At 39.1% G+C, this 25,116-nt stretch overlaps 1 protein-coding gene across 3 annotated transcripts in view; it reads left to right on the plus strand.

Moving 5' to 3' along the window:
- RAD18 (RAD18 E3 ubiquitin protein ligase) overlaps positions 1-25,116 on the plus strand; it is a 110,268-nt gene that overhangs the window by 20,406 nt on the left and 64,746 nt on the right. For all 3 annotated transcript variants that reach the window (XM_067043565.1, XM_059077742.2, XM_059077745.2), the window contains 5 exons: positions 4,825-4,886; positions 6,523-6,593; positions 15,192-15,529; positions 19,239-19,338; positions 23,478-23,662. In XM_067043565.1, coding sequence (XP_066899666.1) covers positions 4,825-4,886; positions 6,523-6,593; positions 15,192-15,529; positions 19,239-19,338; positions 23,478-23,662 — 756 coding nt within the window. The remainder of the gene's footprint in view (positions 1-4,824; positions 4,887-6,522; positions 6,594-15,191; positions 15,530-19,238; positions 19,339-23,477; positions 23,663-25,116) is intronic.

Below are 25,116 nucleotides of genomic sequence, written 5' to 3' on the forward strand. Positions count from 1 at the left end.
TAACATCACATGCAAAATGGATTGGTTTAAGTTTTAGAAACTTGCTTTTTACTGTCAGGATGCTATGCTCTTCTGATATATGAAAGCCAGCAGATGGCTGCGTCCTGTTTGAGATTAGAAATACCTCCTTCCCCAGGCTTGCTTGTTTCTTTGAAACTACCCTTTATTTCATTGTTTTATTCTTCCCTCCCCCACCCTATACAAACGGCTCACAGTTGGGCTTCTGGGTGGAAAAAACAAACTTCACAGGTGATTTAAATAAAGCCAGCTAGGAATACACGGTTCAGAGTTCTTCAACTGCTCTACTTTGATTGAAATATCATGGTTGCTCACTAGAGAATAAATTATGCTGGTCTGCAGTTCACCAGTACATATTTGGTAGTAGACTGGTAGGTTGAAATTAAGCCACGGGCTTGATCCACTTTGGACTAGTGTCTGGTTCTCCATGTTTAGAAAGAAAACACGTATAAGATTATGCAGAAGAGAAAGCAGTAGCCTCATTTTAAATACTCTGATACAAGTGATCCTATTAATTAAGTACATATTGGTATTACATAGGTATATATAATAAGTGCATCTTATAAGCAAATTATAAATATTTTAAATAATTAGTTAGAAATATGTTAAAAGCTCGGGCTCTGGTACGTGCCTTTGCCACCTATTAATTCCATTATCTTGGGCAAGTTGGTTAAGCTGTATGCTGCATTTACCTTCTTGTAAAATGGGACTCATAGTACCGACCTCAGGGCTGCTGTACAGACTGAAAGTGTTAATACAGCTAACATGCTTAAAACAGAGTGCACAGTAAGTACACAATGTTATGTTAAATCGAATGAAATTGCCAATATTTGTCCTTTTTTGACTTACCAAAAGTTTCATATGGTTCAACCTAGTAAAAAAACATATTAATTAAAAAAAATAATTGTTGTTCAATCAGAATCACATATTATGGATGTGATTTACTGAACAAAATCCATTGAATCGGTATGACCAGGGATAGAGCCTGGCAACTAAACTAAAACCAAGAATAATCTCCCCAGGTGACTCAGATGAGCAGCCAGGTTTGGGAATTCTTGACTTACAGTATCACTCAGGAGACTTTATATACTGTGGAGAGAATAACATTGATAGTCAAGAGAATGAGTCTAGAGAGGAATTTTGCCTCAGGATGAATCATATTTCAGGTCTCATCCGCATCTGATTTAAGTGATATTTAGATGAGAATTTGGACTTCAGACTTTAGAGTTGATGTTGGGATGAATTATGACTTTTGGGATTAGTGGGATGAGGAGAATGTGCTTTGCATGTGAGAAGGATATGGATTTGGGCGGTAAGGGGTGAAATGCTATGGACTGAAGTGTCCCTCCCCCACCCCAGAATTCATAAGCCCTCAGCCCCAGTTTGATGGTATTTGGAGGTGGTGCCTTTGGGAGGTGCCCCTGATAGTGGGATTAGTGCCCTTATAAGAAGAGATGTAGAAAAATAAAAAAAATAGAAGAGCTGTAGAAAGCTTGTTCTTTCTTCTCTGGCCATAACAGGACACAGTGAGTAGGCAGCTGTTTATAAGCCAGAAAGAGAGTCCTCACCACAAACCTATGATACTGGCACCTTGATCTTGAACTTCTAGCTTCCAGAACTGTGAGAAAAGAAGTTTCTGTTGTTTAAGCAACCAGTCTGTGGTATTTTTTATGGCACGCAGAGCTAAGACACCTAATTCCTCCCTCCAGTCCTCTGTATCACTGCTATCATTCATTTTACTTACACAGAAGCATATGTATATTTACATAAGCATAAATAATCTAATTTGCTGCTATTATTATTTTGAACAAACTATTGTCTGTTACATCAATTAAGAATAAGAAAAAAAGGTTTTAATTTTACCGGTACTTATTCCTTCTGGAATTGCTCTTCTTTTCTGTATGTGGATCCAAGTGTCTGGCTTATATTATTTTTCTTTTCTCTGAAGAACTTCTTTTTTTGACATTTCTGGCAATGTCAGTCTACCGGGAGCACAGTTCCTTAATTATTGTTTGTCTGAGAAAGTCTTTATTTCTCTTTCACTTTTGAGGGATCATTTTGCAGAATATAAAATTCTAGGTTGGTGTGTTTTTTCTCTCCTGCTTGCAAGGTTCCTGAGAAATCAGATTTAATTCTTATCTTTGCTTATCTGTAAGTAAGGTGTTTTTCCCCCTCTGGCTTTTTCCAAGATTTTTTCTTTATTTTTGATTTTCCACAGTTTGAATGTGATATACCAAGTTGTGGGTTTTTTGGCATTTTTCCTCCTTGGTGTTCTTTTAGCTGCTTGGATCTGTGGTTTGGTGTCTGACAATCTGAGGGAAATTCTCAGTCATTAGTGCTTCAAATATTTCTTGCTTTCTTTCTCTTTTTCTTCTGTTTCTGGTATTGCTATTACCTGTATGCTACACCTTTTATAGTTGTCTTGCTACAAAATGTTCTTGAATATTGTTCTGTGGGGTTTTTATTTTTTCTAGTCTTTTTTCTTTTTGCTTTACAGTTTTGGAAGATTTTATTGAGATATCCTCAAGTGCAGTGATTTTTTTTCCCCTCAGCTGTGTCCTGTCTACTAATGAGCACATGAAAGACATTCTTCATTTCTTCTACAGTTTCTCATCTCTAGCATTTCTTTTTTTGATTCGTCCTTAGAATTTTCACCTCTCTGTATACATTACCTACTTCTTGTATGTTGTCTACTTTGTCCCGTAGAGCCCTTAGCACTTTTTTTTTTTTTTTGTGATATGCGGGCCTCTCACTCTCTCACTGTTGTGGCCTCTCCCGTTGCGGAGCACAGGCTCCGGACGCGCAGGCTCAGTGGCCATGGCTCACGGGCCCAGCCGCTCCGTGGCACGTGGGATCTTCCCGGACCGGGGCACGAACCCGTGTCTCCTGCATCGGCAGGCAGACTCTCAACCACTGCGCCACCAGGGAAGCCCTCCTTAGCATCTTAATCATAGTTGTTTTAAGTTTCTGGTCTGATAATTCCAACATTCCGGCCATATCTAACTATGCTAATGATGCTTGCAGTTTCTTCAAACTGTGTTTTTTGCCTTTTAGTATGCCTTATAATTTTTTCCTAATAGTGGAACATGATGTACTGGGTAAAAGCAAGCATAGTAAATAGGCCTGTAGTAATGTGTCATGAGACTGCGGGGGGTGCTGGGTAGCGTTCTATATTCCTACTATTAGGTCTGTTTCTTAGTGAGCCTGTACCCTGGACTGTGAACTTTACAAGTGGTTCTCAATTTTTTACCCCCTTAGGTGGGACAGGATGGCTAGAGGTAGCTGGAGTTGGTTATTTCCCCTCCCCCAGGTTAGCTGGGTTCTGGTAATAGCCCAATAGAATAGACTCCAGTAAAACTGTTTCTCTTGAAGTTAGGCCTTGTTAAGAAGAACAGAGTGCTCTCGTGTATTTCAAAATGATTTACTTTTCCTCCTCTCCCTGCAGAAGAACTAGGGAATTTTTTTCTGATAGTCACTGTGAGAACCTGGTAGAGCGCTTGGAGCAAGAACTCACATAACTGTCAGGCCTCCCCTCCCCAATGTCTGGGTCCCCATTGAGTTTTTAACTCTCAGACTTGTCCACACTGAGCCTCCAGCAATTTGTCAATTACAGTTCAGATTTTCCTATGCCAACAGTGGTTCCAGCAGAACCTCTTTCTCTGGTTCCCATGGAAGTTTCTGCTCTAGTAAGTTGTATTTCTTTGTATCCATCCTGTCCGTCTCTTCAGTTTTGGAGGCAGCAGTTTGCCTCATAAGGTCACTTCTCTGATGGATCTAAGAAGAATTATTGATTTTTTAAGTTTCTTCAGCTTTTTACAAGTGTTATTAGATGGAGTAATGACTTACTTCCGAGCTCCTTATGTGCCAAACTGGAAGTTTATTTGTCCTCGTTTATTTGTCTTTGCTTCCCCAAAGAACTTCACTTGTTGCCTGATTTTTCTTTTTCATAATGTGTTTCATTGTTCCTGGGTGCTCTTACTGAGGCTGGCATGACTTGTTCACTTCCAGGATGTCTGTATCCAAAATCATACCGTCTCCTTCTCCTTAACTAAACTGAATCCTTTACTGAGGCCCCTTCACTAAGGTGAATTTGTGCCAATAGCAAATGATACCAGTAAGGTACCATTGTATTAGTCACATTTTGGGAGATCATTTTATGCTGCCTTGGGTGTGAAGAATTAGTTCATGCCAATTTCCACTTAAATTGTTAAGACTTAATACATTGTCCTTAATACACTGAATTGTACTGTAATTGCCTCATGCTTTTTTAACTCCTCGAGGTCAAGAATCTTCCCTCTTTCCTTAGTGCCTGCCACAAAAGTATTTGTAAAGTGTAGGATGAAGGATATCATTTACAGAGTTAGGATGTAGAAATCCCTAATTTGATAATCCAGGTATATATTATTTCTTAACACATGTATAGATCTTATTTCAAAATTTGTATTTTAGAATGGTAGGCAGTGGAGGTATCTGACATGTTTATACAAATTCATCCTAGGTCTTACGTGTATGTTTCCTACATTTTACAGATGGAAGATACAGAGAGTGATACATGTTGCTTTATAGAGTTGTGATATGCTAGGGACTCATAATTATTATTATTTGATATGTTTCCCTTTTCTGAAAATGCTATTTAATCATATTTGCAAATGTGTAGAGATAGAGGTACTAGAATTTTGAGATTATAATGATATACCTTAGATGATGGAAATATTCTAGGGTTTAAGTCAGGTTTTGTTAGAAGTCAGAATCCAATAGTCTTATACAGCTTAAGTAATTTATTATGTTGCATTTGTGTTTTTGCAGACTGTTCTCTTTGTATAAGAAAATTTCTGTCCTATAAAACACAATGTCCAACTTGCTGTGTGGTGAGTTTTTCTTTTCTTTTTTTTCTTTAAACTAAGTGGTGTGGATATTTCTGCTTCATGTATACACAAAAGCCCATGGGAAGATGTATAATTATTGAATTAAGCTATATTAAAGGCAGTTTCAGAAAGGACTTATAAAATGCATATATGGAGAACTGGGCTTTGTTCAACTTTTCATAAAGATTTCTGATAACCTAAATGTATTTTAGGAAGAAAATACTAATTTTAAGATCAGGACATAGCACACTTTAAATATTATGAACTGTGTTTTATGGCTCCTCACTTTTTTTTTTTTTTGCCGTATGCGGGCCTCTCACTGTTGTGGCCTCTCCCATTGCGGAGCACAGGCTCCGGACGCGCAGGCCCAGCGGCCATGGCTCACGGGCTCAGTCGCTCCGCGGCATGTGGGATCTTCCCGGACCAGGGCACGAACCCGTGTCTCCTGCATCGGCAGGCGGATTCTCAACCGCTGCGCCACCAGGGAAGCCCAGCTCCTCACTTTTTATAATTTCTCAACTTGGGTAGAAAATCTGATGGTAGGATCATTTATTTGCAAAGGATTGATGTTTAAGTATTTGTGCAGAAGGCAAAGATTCAGCTTAACTGGCCTCTTACCTCTTTCCCAAACTAGACCTTCAGGGAAAACACCAAGAAATTTGTTAAAGTTTCTGGAGCATTTTTTTTTTTTTTTTTTTTTTTTTTTTTTTTTTGCGGTATGCGGGCCTCTCACTGTTGTGGCCTCTCCCGTTGCGGAGCACAGGCTCCGGACGCACAGGCCTAGCGGCCATGGCTCACGGGCCCAGCCGCTCCGCGGCATGTGGGATCTTCCCGGACCAGGGCACGAACCCGTGTCTCCTGCATCAGCAGGCGGACTCTCAACCACTGCGCCACCAGGGAAGCCCCTGGAGCATTTTATGTAGTGGAAATAGGTGAAAAGGTATGTAAAAAGGGAATGTAGACATAAGTAGGAATAAAGAAAGAAGAAAAAGAGATAGTAAGGTCTGATAGAAAGGACACTGGGGCTAATTAAAGGGTTTGGGTTCTAGTTTGGTGCCTCTGGTAGGTACATGGTGTCAGGATGTCACTGAACTTGTTTGGCTCCCAAGTCTAAGCTCTTTCCAACCAGGGGTGCTGCTGTCATCAAGATGGTATCATCACAGAGATACAGTGTATGCCATTTATGCTAGATAGCTGCTGGGTTTATCGTTTTCCTCTTGCATTCTTGAACGCCAATCTTGATTTTGAAAAAAGTCTCTTTGAGCACCTAAGGCTCCCGTGTTATTACTTTAAAAGAGCATCTCTGTCCTTTTCAGAAGAAATTTTTGGGAAAGCTGAGTGCTGGCATTTTGAAGAAAGATTCTTGCTCATATTAGGTTTTATCTTAGTACAGAGTACATGTGTTTTTACCAGCTGCTTTGGAGAGTTTTAAATCAGACTTCCAGTCAGCAGATAGTGATTCACTGTTTTAAAATTCCGTATTAGTATGAGATGAATGAACTTTATTTTGAGGTTTTCCTGGAAGACTTAGTGTGATGGGGAATCTCAGGAGGATGAGACACACGTTTTCAAAAACAAGATTATGACAACTTAATGATTGTTTCTGACCTTTTTCTATCTGTTGTTTTTTCTTTTCTAGACAGTCACAGAGCCAGACCTGAAAAATAACCGCGTATTAGATGAACTGGTAAAAAGCTTGAATTTTGCACGGTATGATTTACTTTTGTGACTAATCCCTAACTGCTTTTGCCTTTTATATGTGTCGGCCCCTTTACTCTGTGCACTTTTCGGGATTAGGGAATGCAGGGCTGCATATTTGGGGGTAAAAGAAGGGGGAAGCAACAACAGTCATTAATCACATACGGACAATCTAATCATAATAGGATTTTCTTCCTTTACCTAACAGAAAGTCTCCTGTTATGAAAAACAAGAGTTAAAATGTAGATTTGGGCACTTACTTTTGAGTATTTCAGAAATACTTCAGCTTTATCTTTTATTTTCCCTGCCCCAGCATTAGAATCAACCATTTTCCCAAGGAGCCCTGGTTCCTTTTTTTGGAGAATGGCATTTAGAAATCAGGATCTGGAGCTGGGTATGCTCATTGTTACTGGGGTGTCATTGCTTCTAAACCCTCTCAGTGGACAGAGCTGGGTAGCATATGCATGTGTATGTGTACACACATATATGTATAATGGTTTCTGTGTCATATATTAATCCATTAATTCTTAATCCGATTTGCTCAGCATGTGTAAAATGATGTGTAACATGAAATGTGTAATTGCGGGTGCTTTATAAAGTGTAGCTTTACTTCTTAACTGTCAACTGTATGATGGTGATAGTCCTCACGCAGAGGGATTTAAAAAGGCATGTTTTATCAGACAATATCTTGAATTATTTTTAGTTTTACACGCAAGCCAAGCAGGAGTTTTTTTAGGGACATATTGTGTTTAGTTAACGCTTAGGTGCCCACATACTTAAGTACGTGAATTCCAAGCTTGTTGGGACATTCTTGGAGGTTCATTACATTACTTCTAAAAATGTAAAGAGATTTCTTCCAGTAGAATTGCACATCTTTTCATTGGTCTGCATACTAAAAACGATCAGATTTAGTACTCTGAACTCGCCTAGTAAGGCATTTTAGAAATCAGATGGTTGGTTATTTCCCTAGGCAGAGTCATAAGAAGGTGGTATACTTTCCTGGATTAAGACACTCTTGAGATTCTCTGGTGCTCATAATTAAAGTGATTGCTTTTCTTATTTTAAAGTCCTTCACCAGTTAGATATTGAAGTTGATAAGAAAAGATGGAGACATGTGTTTAGAAAGGAATTGATCGGCTGTTTGCTTTTCTCTGAGGCAGGAAAATTGTATCTCATGGCTTAGTTTTTCCTCAGCTGATAATGAAAGCATAACAGCCTCCCTGCTAGGAAAAAGAGACTGTTAGGAAGAACAGCATCTGTTTGTTGAAGATCAGCATCTTTGGGTTCATAGACCCTTTGGTAACTTAAAGGGAGGCCTTGGAATGATTGCGCTCTCTCCTTCTCTCCTCCCTCCCCAAAGAAATAGGCTATTTAAATATTTATTCTTTGTAGTGGGCGTGGCAGCGTAGGAAGCATTCTTTGTAGATTTGGGATGGATTTTATCTTTGTTTCTCCCTCTGTTTGCCTTCTTGGAATTGCTTTATGGGGAACATTTCTTGGACATTTGTCATATCTAAAGTGCGGTGGTACTTCATTTGCAAAATTAGTAGGGATGAAATTCAACGTAATTAGTTTCATTACTTGTTCGAAATTTGGTTTAAGATCAGTGAGGGAGGAAGTTTAATTTTATGAGTAAAATGTAAGTTATATTGTTTGTTAATTTTATTTCTTCCTGTGCTTCCCATCTGTCATTGCCATTTTATGATATTATGATTTTTTAAAATTTAATATTCTAAACTGAATAACGGAAGAGTATTGGAAATAATTCCAGAGGTTTTCCGGCACAAGGCTGACATGCAGATCTTACATTTTCTTCTAACTTTTGCCTTTTATTTTCAGGAAACAAGTGTTTTGTTTTGTTTTTTCCCTTGACTCATTTTTATTTAAAATAATGTTCTTAAGAAACTGTTGTATTGAACAAAATTTATTTAGAATATTGTTGTCCAAGTGGAACATCATTCTTTTTTTAAAAAAAGTGAATTTATTTATTTATTTTTGGCTGCGTCTGGTCTTCGTTGCTGTGTGTGGGCTTTCTCTACTTGCGGTGAGCAGGGCCTACTCTTCGTTACGGTGTGCGGGCTTTTTACTGTGGTGGCTTCTCTTGTTGCAGAGCATGGGCTCTAGGCGTGCGGTGCAGGCTCTAGAGCACAGCCTCGGTAGTTGTGGCGCACGGGCTTAGTTGCTCTGCAACATGTGGGATCTTCCTGGACCAGGGCTCAAACCCACGTCCCTGCTTCGGCAGGCGGACTCTTGACCACTTGCCACCAAAGAAATCCCTGGATCATCATTCTTGAGCTAAGCAAGAAAATGTTGTTTTTGTATTTTTGCACAGCTGCCAGTCTACATGTATATTATATTTTCTTACAAATTGAGTGTATAGAGCGTTATTTATAGCTTTGCATGTATATTATATTTTTTTACAAATTGAGAGTATAGAGCATTATTTATTGCTTTGGTTTATCCACCATCAAGGTATGAAATTTTCTCCAGGTACTTTTTCCGAGTTTAAAAATTTAAACAGGGACATCCCTGGTGGCACAGTGGTTAAGAATCTGCCTGCCAGTGCAGGGGACACGGGTTCGAGCCCTGGTCCAGGAAGATCCCACCTGCCGTGGAGCAACTAAGCCCTTGAGCCACAACTACTGAGCCTGTGCTCTAGAGCCCGCGAGCCACAACTACTGGGCCCACGTGCCCCAACTACTGAAGCCCGTGTGCCTGGAGTCCGTGTTCCGCAACAGGAGGAGCCACTGAAACAAGTAGCCTGCACACCACAACGAAGTGTAGCCCCCTCTCGCCGCAACTAGAGAAAGCCCGCGTGCAGCAGCGAAGACCCAGTGCAGCCAATGAATGAATGAATGAATGAATGAATACATAAATAAATTTAAACAGATGATAATGGATAATTCCCTTAGCATCTCACAAGGGTATGTAGAGTATAATTTCACCTTTCCTTATGGTATAGTTTAAAGCATACTGGGTTTGGATTCAGGCAGAATTAGGTTCCATTCTTGACCCTACTAGTTTTGATATGAGTGTGATCAAGATATTAATCCTTTCGGCTTCTATTCCACATCTGAAAAATGGGAATAATATTGTTGACACTTTGAGGAGTTGTCAGGATTAGAAATGAAGAGATATATTAAAAGGTATATAGCATAGTACTGTATATGGAACAAAGGAACCTAAGAAAAGGTTCCTATCATTACTATCTATATATTTTATCTATTTATATTGTGTTGCCTTGTTATACATATGTGTGTGCCCTAAGGAGCTAATGAGACCTTGTGCTTTGGTGGGCCTCTGCCTGTTTGACCAAAATGGTCCTAGACTGCTGTGTGCATGTTCCGGATTAGAACAAATATTTACAGGGACATTTACTAGTTACCGAAGTCCATGGACTTGATTGCATGGATTTTATGACTGCCCATGTCTACGCAGAGGCCTGTTTTCACTTTTGATCCTTAGCCACATTCTGAAGAGGTAAAGTTATTGTATAGTTAACAAATGGGCAAGATTTACCTGTATTTTATTGTCACAATTATTCTGAAAGTCCATAATTCATCCAGTTTAAACGTCTGTGAGGAATGCTGTTAGGCATTATAATGCCACCTCACTTTAATATATAGGGGTGATGGTGAGTAAAGGAAAAACTAGCAATTCAATCTGAGTATCAATTTTGGAATTCACACAGCTCATTTTTAAGGTATGTGAATTGGCGTAAACAGTCTCATGGTTTTAAATACCAGTTGTACGTTCATGGCTTCCAGATTTATATATCAGCTAGATCTCTCTCCAGGACATCAGCGTCACATATCCAACTGCTTAGCACACACCTCTGCTTGGACCCCTTAAAACCAGAACTAATTCCCTCTGCTGCTCCCACAGTCTCCCTCATCTCAGTAAATGGCAGCTCCCACCTCTCTCCCTCAAGGCCAAAAAACCTTGGGGTCACCCTTGACCCCTCTCTTTCACGCTTCGTCTGTCATTCCATCAGTAAATCCCGTTGGTTCTATCTCTGCTCTCCTTCCAGGATGTGCCACCTTTCCCTCACCATGCCAACACTATCCTGTTCAAGCCAGCGTCAGCCCAGATATAGTGGTCTTCTTACCTCTGCTTTTGTCCTCTTACAGTCCTTCTGAGGGCAGCAACCAAAGCGGTCCTTGAAAATAAAAAGTAGGCCATGCTGCATGTCGTTCAGATGTGGTTTTCTATCTCATTTGGAGCAGAAGCCCGAGTCGTCTCGATGGCGGTCCTCTGCGCCCTGCAGAGTAGGCTCCCTGACTTCCTTGCCTGCTTCTCTCCCCCAGGTCACTTAACTCCAGTCACACTGGCCTTCTCCCTGTTTCTCAAACATGTTAATCACACTCTGACCTTAGAGACTCTGTGCTTACTGTTATTCCTAAGTGAAAGTGTTTCCCTAGGTGTCCACACAGTTTAATCCTCTACTTTCTTGGGCTGCGTTTTTCATAGGCATCTTCTCAGTGAAGTCTTCTGGGACCATCCTGTAAAGAGTATCAAGCTTATCCTCTCCTAATTCATGGCTTCATCGGCTTCCTTTTTTTTTCATAGTAATTTTCACATATGTTGTGGGTGTCTATTTTCTCTTCCCTTACTATAGTGTAAACTTCATGAGGACAGAAACTATTTTGTTCTCTATTATATTTACACTGCTGAGATTAGCAGGCACCTGAAGAAGCTAATGAATTTTAATTTTAGCATGGGGCATAATTTTATTATTGCAGTTGTGCAACTGTCTGCCACATTCTTTATTGGCATGTGTTGAAGTAAGAGATCAAATTGGAAGACTAAAATTCATCTGAATCGTGAATAAAAGCAAAAAGGAGTTATCGCTAGGGTAGACACTTAGCTGAAAAGGTATACTTGTGTAGCAGCTTGGAGGTGATTTATCAGTGACAGGTTTATCCATTAGTTGGAGAGTGTGTCTTTCACTTTGTCATAATGAGATGAAAGCTTTTCTTAGAACCTTCTTTGTACCAAATCCACATCCTAGAAGAAAAAGAGACTTAACGATTGTGGTTCTCTACTTTTACTTTATTTCTCTTTCCTCGCAAAGATGAAGATCCTGAATTTTTTTTTAACCTTTCTCCCACTGTAGCTTTTATTTATTCACTTTCAAACTTTTTATTGTGGAAAAGTTCAAATATATATAAAAATAGAGAACATGGTGTAATGACCCTCAGGTACACATCACCTTCCTTAAACATTTATCAGCTTATGGACGTTCTTGATCTTCTACACATCTTCTCACCCTCTCTCAACCCTTGATTATTCATTTAAAAATATTTAATAGTAATGTTGAAAATGGTAGATATGCCTGTTCGTCTAAGGACATATTTAAAAGCATCAAAGCATTCAGATTATGACTGGCAATTAAATATGATATAAAGCAGGTGGTTATCTTGTTGTAAATAGAGGTTTTGTGGATTTCTGTAAAACTGTAAAGTAGAATAAGGTATTTACTGCTTTTTTCTTTTCGTATTATTTCCTGCCCAGTGAAGTAACTAACCCCGAGGTGGTATGAGTGTTAATAGAGTAGTTTTTTTGACTTCAGGCCAACAGAGAAAGGGAAATTCAACAAAAAAATATGTCATTGTGGTAAGCATTTGGTCTTTTTCTGGATCTTTTGATTTCAAATGATAGTATATGGATTATTTTTTCCCTGGTTCCATATTGATAGACATTTGGGCTGTTTCTGGTTTTTGTCTATTATGAATACTACTGCTGTGAACATTCTGGTACATATCTTTTGGCATGTCTTTCTTTTGGCATATATCTGGAAGTGTAGTTGCTAGGTCAGAGAGTAGGCATTCATTTATTTGCTGGTATCTTTAAAGCTAGTTTCCAAATGGTTAAAACAATTACATTTCTACCGTGAAGTATGAGAGTTCCAGGTGCTCCATGGCCTCACCAACAGTTGCTATTCCTGGTCTTTCTCATAAGTATATCAGTGAGATTTTAAAAAATTATTGTTACTGTTTTTATTTTTACTATTTCTTGATTTTTTACAACTGTGGTAAAATGTACATATAATGAAATACATACAGTAAGTTTGAATTTTGATCATTGAATTCTGATAATCATACATCTGTGTCATTAGCATCATAGTCAAGATATGGAGCATTTCCCTACCATGGCTTCTTTATTCTGCTTCTAGTCAGGCCCACGCCCATAGACCATTTGGGTTTCGATCATGATACATTGTTCTTAAACTTCATGTAAGTGGAATCATATAGTATACGTTTATTCTCTTCTTTTGCTTCACCTACTATTTCTGTTATTTGCCTATGTTATTGCTTGTGTCGGTATTTTCTTCTTTACTGCTGAATAGTATCCATTGTATGAATACGCACAGTGTGCTTATCTATACCTCTATTGATGAATTTGAATTGTTTCCAATTTATGGCTAGTATTGTAAAAGCTCCTGTGAACATTTGTGTGCAGTCTTTGTGTAGGCATCTATTTTCATTCTTTTGGGTATACATCCAGGAATGGAATTGCAGGCTTATAGGGCAGATGTATATTGAACTTTATAAGGAATTGGATTGGACCACTGTGAATTTCAGTTGCTCCACATCCTGGTTAATATTTGGTACTGTTAGTCCTTTTAGTTGTAAGCATTCTATTGGGTGTGAAATGGTAACTCATGGTGGTTTAATTTACATTTCCTGATGACTAGTGTACCTTTTCATGTGCTTATGGACTCTTCTTTTTATCTTTGGTGAAGTGTGCTGGTTTCTTACCCAATTTTAAAAAATTGCATTGTTTGTCTTTTTCTTCTTGATTAGTGGTTCTTTATGTATTTTGGTCAAGTATATTTTCCTTCCTGTCTATAGCTTGCCTTTTCATTTTCTAAGGGTGTTATTTGATGAACAGACATTTTAATTTTGAAGTCCAGTCTATTGTCTCTCTCTTTTTCTTTCTTTCAAATCTCACTCTTTCTGTGTCTCTTCCTCTTTTTTATAAAATGATTATAACTTTTTTTTAATCCTGCCTAAGAAATCTTTGCCTACCTCAGGTCATAAAGATTTTTTCATATGTTTTCTTAGAATTGTGGTTTTAGCTTTTATAGGTAGGCCTATGAACCTATTCAAGTTAATTTTTAGGTATGATGGAGGTAAGCGTCAGGATTCATTTTTTTCTCAGCAGATACTCATTTGCTCCAGCCCCATTTATTAAAAAGACTCACTATATTGCCACACCAGTTTTCTTTTGGTTAGTGTGTGCATGGTACATCTTTTCCCATCCTTTTTTTCCCAATCTTCCTGGGTCTTTATATTTAAAGTGTTTTCTTTTAAACAGTATATAGTTGCATCTTATTTTTTAATCCAGTCTGATAAGCTTTGTGTTTTAACTGGATTCTGTATTCATTACATTTAATTACAGTTTACCACCTTGCTCTCTGTTTTCTCTTTGTCCATTTGTTCTTTATAAAAAATTATTCCTTTCCTGTCCTTTTTTTGACTTTTCATTATTTTATCTCAAATTTTTGCATTATTCTTAGTGTTGCTCTTTTTAGTCTTTACTGAACAAATTACAAAATACATCTTTAACGTATTATAGTACTAACCATAAATTAGTACTTACATCATGTCCTGAACAATGCAAGAATTTTATAATATTTTTGCATTATTTTAATGCCTCTTTTTTGCTATGTTAGAGTTATTTTACTTCCATGTATGTTATAAATTCCACAAGCCATTGCTAGTACTTTTTAAAAGTCAATACTCTTGAATTTAACCACATATTTACCTTTCCTCGAGCCTTGCTGACATTTTCTTGTGCTTCCATCTACGATTATTTTCCTTAAGCTGAAGAACAGTTCTTGTAGTAATTCTTATCTGTTGGTGAGGAATTCTCTTAGCTTTTGTTTGCTTGAGAATGTATTTTGCTTTCATTTTGGAAGAATATTTTCAATGGGAATAGAATTCATTTAGGGTATTCTTTGGCTGCTTCCTGCCCAGCACCCTGTCCCTCCAGTCCTAGTGATCTTTGCCCAGAGCTCTGATCTCTGTTCCTTCCACCCATGTTGGCTATAGTCCATGCTTACAGATAGTTTTATATGTTCTGTTTAGATTTAACATTATTTATGGTTGGAGAGTAAGTCTCATATGAGCTATTCTTTGTGACCAGAATCTGAAGTCCTCCCATTATCTTTTATAGACAGATGAACTCCTTTTTTTTTTTTTTTTTTTTTTTTTTTTATTGCGGTACACAGGCCTCTCACTATTGTGGCCTCTCCTGTTGCGGAGCACAAGCTCCGGACGTGCAGGCTCAGCGGCCATGGCTCACAGGCCTAGCCGCTCCGCGGCATGTGGGATCCTCCTGGACTGGGGCACAAACCCATGTCCCCTGCATCGGCAGGCGGACTGTAAACCACTGCACCACCAGGGAAGCCCAAATGAACTGCTTTTAAAATCAGATTTATTGCTTTGTATTTTAGTCTAGAAGAAACACTGGTTTTGTCGTCATTATAGAGTAAGTTCTATGTTTCGTAGAAACAAGTGTTGAGAACACAGCTTATGTCAGTTAGGTTATTATGTATACAGAAGTTGCGGTCTTAATTAACTGTGATGTTTTCTGTGCTTCAAGGAATCATCTGTTGCAGTTTGCCTTAGAGTCACCACCCATCTCTTCTGCTTCCTCCTCTTCAAAGAACCTTGCTGCCAAAGTGCATACTTCTGTAGCCTTCAGACATTCATTAAAGCAAGAAAGCATGCTAATGGAGAATTTCTTGATTAGAGAAGCTGGTGGTTCTGTGTCAGAGTTGTTGATAAAAGAGAATGAAAGCAAATTCAGCCCTCAAAAAGAGCTGAGCTCTTCTGCAAAGACCAGAGGGACACCTTCCGTAGAAAAGTCAGCTCCAGGTTTCTCAGATGCTAGTGTTCCTGAGACACCCTCTACATCAGCCTTGAAACAAGTTACTAAAGGTAGGAAATTATTTTCACATGTTTGTTTTCTTACTTAAGAGAAATCTTCTCATCCCACATGACATAATACGTAAGCAGAATTTTTGAGGGGGAAGGAATGGGAAAGGGCAAACCCGCTTTCATCTCATAACAGCCTCGGAGATGGATGTAGCCAGTGCTTCCAGATGTGTTCTCTTTCTGCCTCATAGAATAGGAATTCAGGCTGATGGCTGGAAAAGTGAATCCGTTTTAATTAGTTCGTACTTCACGTATGGCATACCTTTCTGTTTTTCAGCTTTTCATTGCCCCCTCATCCTTTATATCAGTTCCAGTTTAACCTTAAAGAGCTCATTTTATCTTAAGATAGCAGCACTGGAACACTTCCAAGCTGTTTTGAGTGTCATTTGTAGCCTTAGACCGTTTGACCACTCCCCTAGCTGTCTGACGTTATTTGTCACCTCTCCCTCTCAAAATCCTTCTGCCATAGCCAAGCTGATCTCCCCAATATTCCTTGAAAACACTCGGGGATTGGAAAAGTACAACCTGCAGGCCAGATTTGGCTTGTCACCCGTGTTTGTAAACAAGGCTTCACTGGAACACAGTCATATCCATTTGTTTACCTGTTGTCTATGGCTGCTTTCATGCTATGCGCCATGGTTTATTGGCTGTGACAGAGACCATCTGGCCCCCAAAGCCTAAAATGTTTACTACCTGCCCCTTTGCTAAAAATGTCTGCCAACCCTGTTCCACCTTTCCAGACTCTATCCAGGTCTAACCATTCTTCGGTTATGTTACATAGTATTGGTTTCTCACGTTACTGAAGTATTACAGCACTTGTTTTCTGGACTGTTTTATGTATAGTTTGCTTAACTTTTTGATGACGAGGTCAGCTTGTTTATCCTCTTGTTTCCATGTCTTCTTGCCAGTGAAATTCAGAGCACCTTTTAGGGAGAAACTCTGTCTTGGATATTTTGGGTACGCCCATACCGCACACAGTGCAGAGCTCTTAGTGGTTACTAAACTTAGGTGGAAATTAGTTTATTAGTACTCGAGTGTTTAAATTTCATATGGCTATGTGAATTTTTTACTAACATTTCTTAGGATATCTTATCTTTTTCAGGTTTTTTAATTAATTGCCAGTTCTTATTATATGTTTTTAAGTTGATAGCATTTTCCCTGTAGCAGAACCTTTTTTCCAAGCGAAATCTTGCAGTGAACTATAACGTACAAAGTGGATAAAGTTGGCCTTACTCCATTAACGTGGATTTGGAGGGTCTGGGGATTGTGCTTCTCCACGTGAGCTCCCCCGCATCCCTGCCTGTTAGCCATGGTGGCCTCTAGGCCCTGAGATACCTCCACAGGTCCCTTAACTCCGTCAAACAGTTTCAGAATGATTGTGTTTCCACATTTTAACCCTGTACTGGTATAGGCATACCTCAAAGAAAATTGCGGGTTTGGTTCCAAACCACTGCAGTAAAGCAAATATCACAATATAGTGAGTCACGAATTTTTTTGTTTCCCAGTGCATATAAAAGTTATATTTACACTATACTGTAGTCTGTTAAGTGTGCCATAGCATTATGTCTACAAAAACAATATACACACCTTTATTAAAAAATGGTTTATTGCTTAAAAATGCTGACAGTCTCAATTAATCGTCAGCAAAGGAAACAGGAGTATAGAATGGAGAAAAGAGAGTGTCTTCAGCAAGTGGTGTTGGGAAAGCTAGACAGCTACATGTAAATCAGTGAAGTTAGAACAACCCTCACACCATACACAAAAATAAACTCAAAATGGCTTGAAGATTTAAATATAAGCCATGACACCATGAAACTTTTAGAAGAGAACATAGGCAAAACATTCTCTGACATAAATCATACCAGTGTTTTCTTAGGTTAGTCTCCCAAAGCAATAGAAATAAAAGTAAAAATAGGGGAATTTCCTGGCAGTCCGATTGTTAGGACACAGAGCTTCCACTGCTGAGGGCCTGGGTTCAATCCCTGGTTGGGGAGCTAAGATCCCACAAGCCGCCTGGTGCGGCCCAAAATAAAATAAAATAAAAGCAAAAATAAACAAATGGGGCCTAATCAAACCTAAAAGCTTTTGTACAGCAAAGGAAACCATAAACAAAGCAAAAAGACAACCTGTGGAATGGGAGAAAATGTTTGCAAATGATGTGACTGACAAGGGCTTAATTTCAAAATACATGAACAGCTCATGCAGCTCAATAATGAAGAAACAAAACCCAATCAAAAAATGGACAGAAGACCTAAACAGACATTTCTCCAAAGAAGACACACAGATGGCCAACAGGCACATGAAAAGCTGCTCAACGTCGCTAATCATTAGAGAAATGCAAATCAAAACTGCAATGAGGTACCACCTCACACTGGTCAGATGGCATCAAAAAGTCTACAAATAACAAATGCTGGAGAGGGTGTGGAGAAGCGGGAACACTGCTACATTGTTGGCAGAAATGTATATTGGTGCAACCACTCAGGAAAACAGTATGGAGGTTCCTTTAATAACTAAAAATAGGGTTACGATATGATCCAACAATCCCACTCCTGGGCATATATCCAGACAAAACTATAATTCGAAAAGGTACATGTACCCGTATGTTCATAGCAGCACTATTTACAATAGCCAAGACGTTGAAACAGCCTAAATGTTCATTGACAGATGAATGGATAAAGAAGATGTGGTGCATATATACAGTGGAATATTACTCAGCCATAAAAAAGAACGAAATAATGCCATTGGCAGCAACATGCATAGAGCTAGAGATTATCATACTAAGCAAAGCAAGCCAGAAAGAGAAAGACAAATACCATGATATCACTTATATGTGAAATCTAAAATATGACACAAATGAACATATCTACGAAACAGAAACAGACTCACAGACTTAGAAAGTAAACTTATGTTTGCCAAAGGGGAAAGGGAGTGGGAGGGGGATAAATTAGGAGTGTGGGATTAGCAGATACAAACTGCTATATATAAAATAGATAAACGACAAGGTCCTACTATATAGCGCAGGGAACTATATTCAGTATCCTGTAATAAACCATAATGAAGAATATGAGAAAGAATAGATATATGTATCTATATATATGTATAAGTGAATCACTTTGTTGTGCACAAGAAACTAACACAACATTGCGAATCAACTCTACTTCAGTTAAAAAAAAAATGCTGGGACTTCCCTGGTGGCCCAGTGGTTAGGACTCTGTGCTCTCACTGCCGAGGGTCCGGGTTCAATCCCTGGTCAGGGAACTAAGATCCCACATGCCCCTAGCTGTACATACCATCACCTCACCTTCCTCCTGTGGCATGTATATCTTACTCAGGTGGTTAAGATTGCTTTGGTGCTAAAGATGAATGGGTCCTAAGATGAGCAAACTTAATATTAGTTTTATAGCTTCGTCACGCCTTGGTAGAAAAGATTTAACTAAAGCATTTTCTAAAAAACAGATTTCCAAATTTCTTCGCAGTCTCTTCCTCTAGGCACAGGATTCTAGTTATGTGACTTTCCACAATGTAGTCCTTACCCAGTAAGCAGTCTATGCTACTCCTGCTGCCCTGAGGTGTCCTTTTTCTCTTCTGCTTTTCCAAGTGCATATTAAGGTTGGATTCTCTTCTTTATCTTAGTTGCTGAAAGATGCTGGGTTATATTATTTTTGCTCTTTCCACAAATAATAAAATCTCTTTCTCTTTTTGAAAAATACAGTGGATTGTCCTGTTTGTGGGGTTCATATTCCAGAAAATCACATTAATAAGCACTTAGACAGCTGTTTATCACGTGAAGAGAAGAAAGAAAGCCTCAGAAGGTAAGAAAGTTCAGCAGAACCGTTGTGCTACTTTAGCTTGTTGCCTCCTATGGTTTATAAAATATGAGCTCACTGTCCATTCTCTCTCCTTGTTCTTTCCTCAACTCCCACCTTGCCAAATATAATTAACTTTATTATATGCTAATAAAATTTGACTTAACAAGAAACTAGTGACTTAGAATTCAGTTCTTTTTAAACTTGTTTTCTTCTCTTAGAATTTTAGACCTACCGTAAAGCCCTTGGCCCAAGAAAGCAAGGTTAGACTCTGAATATAGAACACATCAAATCTTTTTTTGGTTCTTAGGAAGCTCAGAAGTTGAAATTTGTAAAATCTAGCTTTTTCAAAAATTCTGAATAGTTAATTACTATATCCATATGACATGCTGTATACACATGACAGTAAAAGGTACAAAAGACACCTGAAAGTAACACAACATTGTAAATCAACTGTACTCCAGTAAAAATTAAAAAGAAAAAAAGGTACAAAAGGGTATTTTTTTTGTCTTTTTTGTTTTTTTAGAAAATATGGAATCATTGATTCATTCAACAAATACTTATTAAGCACATAACCGTGTGCCAGGCATTCTATAAAGCATTGGTGAATCACTGGTGAATGAAAGTCAAATTCTCTGCTCTTAACACCCTTTTGTCCTGGAAGGATGCAAACAGTAGGCTTGCATTTTGAAGGCAGTGGTTTTCTCTCTTCTTGCATATGTAGAAGCTTGCAGTTGTATAGTTTGTCTGTGGGGCAGATTCAAAACGGTGTGCTTGAAATGTAAAGAGAGAGAGGGAGAGAGAGAGAGAGAGAGAGAGAGAGAGAGAGAGAGAGAGAGAGAGAGAGAGAGAGAGAGAGAGTGAGAGAGAGAGAGTGTGTGTGTGTGTGTGTGTGTGTGTGTGTGTGTGTGTGTGTGTGTGTGTGTGTGTGTCCCAGCCAGCTACCCAGGTGAGATAACTAAGTTGTCAACCCAGTATCTGCACCTAACCTCACACTATTCTGCCTCTCCTTATACATCAAAATCACAATAGTTTATTAAACTAGGCCACTGTTGTTACACATGTAAGTTGTAAGTTAGGAATCAGATGGTGGTCAAAGTTAACCTGCAGGGTGTTAAAGGATCAGTGATAATGAAGATAATAATGAAGCAGAAGCCGCAAATTAGATGCGTCTGGTGATGAAGGGAAGAGGAGAGGTGAGGTGGTAGTTTGGGGAAGGATTAAGGAGCAACATCAGGGAAGATTTTAGTTTTTAAAATAGCAATTATATAAGCCTTTAGCCTCCTTCCTTCTACTATCTCCAGGGAGAGAGCAGATGATATAAAGAACAGGAGATCAAAAGTCCAGTAATGAAGTTATCCTCGACATGCAGAAGGAACCCTTCTTCTGAAACAGGATGGAAGAGGGAGAGAATAGGTGATATTCCGAGATCTGGAAAGGAGAGGGCGGAAATTGAAGAAACTAATCGTATCCGGGAGGTGGGAATGAACAGAATGATTGGCTCTTACGTTTGGTCTGTTTGGAAGAACTTGGAAGAGTGCCAAAAACCATGCCGCTAAGACGGGACTATTTTATTGTTTTTCTGTGAGTAAAGCTAAAATGGTGTCACTCGATTTTACGAGTAAGTCTGGAGTGAATGCAGGTTCCGAGGGACAAACTCTGGCTGCTATAATTTACAAAAGCTAACATACAAAGCACAGTGATGCTTTATTAATTTACAGTGGTGGGCACCAATTGACAGTTCTTACTGTCCTGTTTTTAGCTTGATAGTTAACCTCTTTCCCTGAGCAGACCCTTTTTTTCAAGTGAAAACGCACAGTGAACCGTAACATATAAAATAGAGAAAATTGGCCCTGTTCCATTAAAATGGAGTTGGAGGGCTTGGGGACTGTGCTCCTCTCCCTGACCGCCCTCTGCGTCCCCGCCTCGGATCCACAGTGGCCTTCAGGCCCCGAAGGTCCCTCCACAGGCCCCTGCGACAGATGCCTGTGCGGCCCTGCGTGCCCGGTGCTCACTCCTAGTGGGTACGTTTGTTGACGAGAATAAAATGTAGATTTTTAGGTTGCCTAGTTAGTCGAGATCTGGAGTAAAGCTGGATCATGACTTGGATTATTTCTCATAAGCCGCGAGAATCTAATGACCTGCCTTTCTCTTTAGAAATGTTTTTTCCTGAAGAGTGAGTTGCGAGTATAGAAGCTGGGCACTTTCTCCTTGAAGAGTAAGGAATCAGCACTGATAAACTTGCTTGGACTGCTGTTTCTCTAGATGCATCCATTGTATTTCTTCTAACACGCTTAGCTCTGTCAGTTGATCCGAAGACGTACTCCTCTGTGTGTAATTAAGTTCAAATTCCAGTCGTGGTTCCAGACAGGCTCCGGGGGATACTACAATCCTGCCGGTTACTCTGTAGCGCAGTTTAGAAGCCCTGCATTCACACTCCCTCTTTCTCTCTCTCTTAGGGAAAAGAGTCACTGTGCAGGTTAGTGTATTGATGGCTCGGAGAATTCCTTTGTCAAACATAGTTGTTGGATTTTGTTTAATCCAGTAACTCCTAAATTTATTTGACCTTAAAACCTTTTGTCCTTATAGCTCATCTTGCAAAGCTAGTGTTTGTGAAGATACACTTAGGGAGACATTGAACCACCTTTCTCTTTAGTTACCTCCTGGTCCTGGGGTCTGGTCACATAAAAGAATCTCTGACATTTAAAAAATTTTCTCCACAACACCCCAACAGGCCACTTCTTTAATATGGATGACAGCCCTTAACCCATTCTATGTAGATTCATAGCAGAGTTGATTCAAAGAATACACTTCCTGGGCTTCCCTGGTGGCGCAGTGGTTGAGAGTCCGCCTGCCGATGCAGGGGACGCGGGTTCGTTCCCCGGTCCGGGAAGATCCCACGTGCCGCCGAGCGGCTGGGCCCGTGAGCCGTGGCCGCTGAGCCTGCGCGTCCGGAGCTTGTGTCCTGCAACGGGAGAGGCCACAGCAGTGAGAGGCCTGTGTAACGGAAAAAAAACAAAAAAAGAATATCGTTCCTTTTGATGTCCTCAGATTCTGAGGACCCTTAAATGCATTCCTGTTTCACCAAATCATGGAAGAAAGGTAAGTAGCATTTTCATGTTTTGGGAAACATTTTATCAGGCTTCGTATTTTAAAATTCATGACAGAAATTGTTGATTTCTGCTGGTGCTTTTCATTGTAAATGCCAGTGAACAGTAATTTTCCATTAGAATTTCACAGTCATAAGTTTTATCATCTACCCTTAATAAAATAAAATAAATGTTTTAGGCACAGACTTACTGAATTATCCCTCACAGTGTTCTTGTATAAACTCCTACAAGAGGTTTTTCAGCTCTTGCTACCTTCTGTGATTTTTCTCAACCACTGCGCCACCAGGGAAGCCCCCCAGTGCTGTGTTTCTTGCTGTTGTTTTCAGCTGTGTTCTTTTGAAGATGATCCCACAAGAATACTACCTACCCATCAACTCTCTGAATTCTTTTTCCATTGGTGTAATGAGTTGCGTAAAGCTAACCATCCCAACAAGGTTTCTTTTATTTCATCTAGTGCTTTTGCAGAACGATTGCCTTGGGCCTAAGTGGACATTTTTGGCTATGCATCAGAAATTGTTTTAAAGAAGCTGTATATGATGATATTCTTAAATCCATAGCCTGACCCGCGATAGCATTTGTACTCTAATCACCTGAGATAGCTCGTTTTATAGAGATTTCTGTGGAGACCATGGGCAAATTTTAGGAAAAGCATGCTTTAAAGAGGTGAAGAATAAGTTCACATAAGTATGACCCTAATTTCTCATAGCATTTAGTCCACAGGCCTTCTGTATGAGTCCCAGGTCTGCATGTTTAGGCCAGGCCTCTCTCTGAGACCTAGCTTTCTCTAAGTGTTGGCTGCCACCTACACCCCTCTATCTGAATGTCCCACTGCCACTTCAGATGCATCACTGTCAGAAAAATACTGTCAACTTTATTTGTAAATTTAATCCTTCTTCTCTTTCCTGTTTTTGTCTTAATGGTTCTGCTATTCTCCCAGTCGCCTTGGTATTGAGTCAGAAGGTAAATTACTGTTTTACGTGAAAAGCATTGGATAATTCACAGTAAACCTCAGTGATCTCTTTTCTCCCTTTTCAGCTCTGTTCACAAGAGGAAGCCGCTGCCCAAAACTGTATATAACTTGCTCTCAGATAGAGATTTAAAGAAAAAGCTAAAGCAGCATGGATTGTCTGTTCAGGGAAATAAACAACAGCTCATTAAAAGGCACCAAGAATTCGTACACATGTACAATGCCCAGTGTGATGCTTTGCATCCTAAATCAGGTAAAGTCATTGAACAATGAGTAGTGTTTATCCTCTGGATAAAGCAGTTTTGTGTGGCTTAGTGGTTATAAATCACAGAAAAAAATTTTAATACATTTTTGATAATAGGTAAGATATGCAAATGTATTCCTTCCGAAGGTACCTCGAGTGTCCTGTGATAAGCCGGACTCTCTCTCAGCCCGTCTCTCCATCCCCCTCCCCTTCTCAGAGGCAACCACTGCTGCCAGCTTCTCATGAAGATGAAGGTTGATCTAGAGAGCGTGGCCTGTAATCCTAGTTTCGCAACTTTGTGACTGGGTGACTATGGGCAAATTACTTATTATATCTGACCTCGGTTTTCTCACCCATAAAGTAAGAGTTATAATACTACCTACTTCATAGTGTTTTTGAGCAGAATAAATGATAAAATGCATGTAGTCCTAGCATAGTACCTTAGCACGTAGTCAGCATTGAATAAATGTTACCATTAGATTATTAAGATTATTATACACAAAAATATATAGTTTGTTTGTTAATAGTATGTTCTTTCCATTTAACCACACACAAATTTTGGAGTTTTTTCAGTTATTAGCATATGGATGGAATTGCCTAATTTTAAAAAAAACTAAAGCATAATATGCAAATAGAAACGTACACAAATTATAAATATATTGTTTGGTGAATTATCACAAAGCAAAGGGAAAGTGCCTTTGTAACCACTACTCAGATCACTACCAGCATCACAGAAGCCCCCTCCCAATCACTACTACCTTCATGCTCACAGATGACCACCTTCTTGACTTCTCAAACCATATATTCATTTTGCCTTTTTTTGCCTATATTTTATCTTTATATAAATGGAATAATAAGTAGCTTGTGCATTCTTCTGATTTCATTTTTTTGCAACATTATGTTTATAAGATTTATCCATATTTTTGTGTACAGTTGTGATTTTTAAAAAATTTTTGTTGCTGTAGCATATTCTATTATATAAATCTATTACACTGTCCATTCGGTGGCTGGTGGGCATTTGGATTTTTCCGCTCTTTGGCTTTTAAGACTAATGCTGCCATGAGTAACCTTTTGCAGGCCTCTCGGTGCTCGTAGGCACACGTTTGGGGGATACGTATACCTATCCCCCAAATTATGTTTTTGCAGATGTTCAGCTTTCATGGGTACAGGCAGAATCTCAGTGCCAATGTATGCTCTCATCAGGAGGGTGTGAGAATTCCAGTTTTTCCACATCCTTAACAGCATTAATATTGTCAATTTTCCCTTTTGGCCATTCTGGTGGGTCCACAGTAGTATCTCATTATGGTTTTAATTTTTGTTTCCCTAAAGGCTTGTAGTGTTCAGCATATTTTTATATTGTCATTGGCCACCTGGATATTCTCTTTGGTGAAATACCCATTTAAGTCTTGCGCCTGATTTTTCTGTGCTGTGGATCTGTTGTTTCCTGATTTACTTCCGGGGGT

Source organism: Kogia breviceps, chromosome 10 (genome assembly GCF_026419965.1).
Source record: "Kogia breviceps isolate mKogBre1 chromosome 10, mKogBre1 haplotype 1, whole genome shotgun sequence".
NCBI classification, from domain to species: Eukaryota; Metazoa; Chordata; class Mammalia; order Artiodactyla; family Physeteridae; genus Kogia; species Kogia breviceps.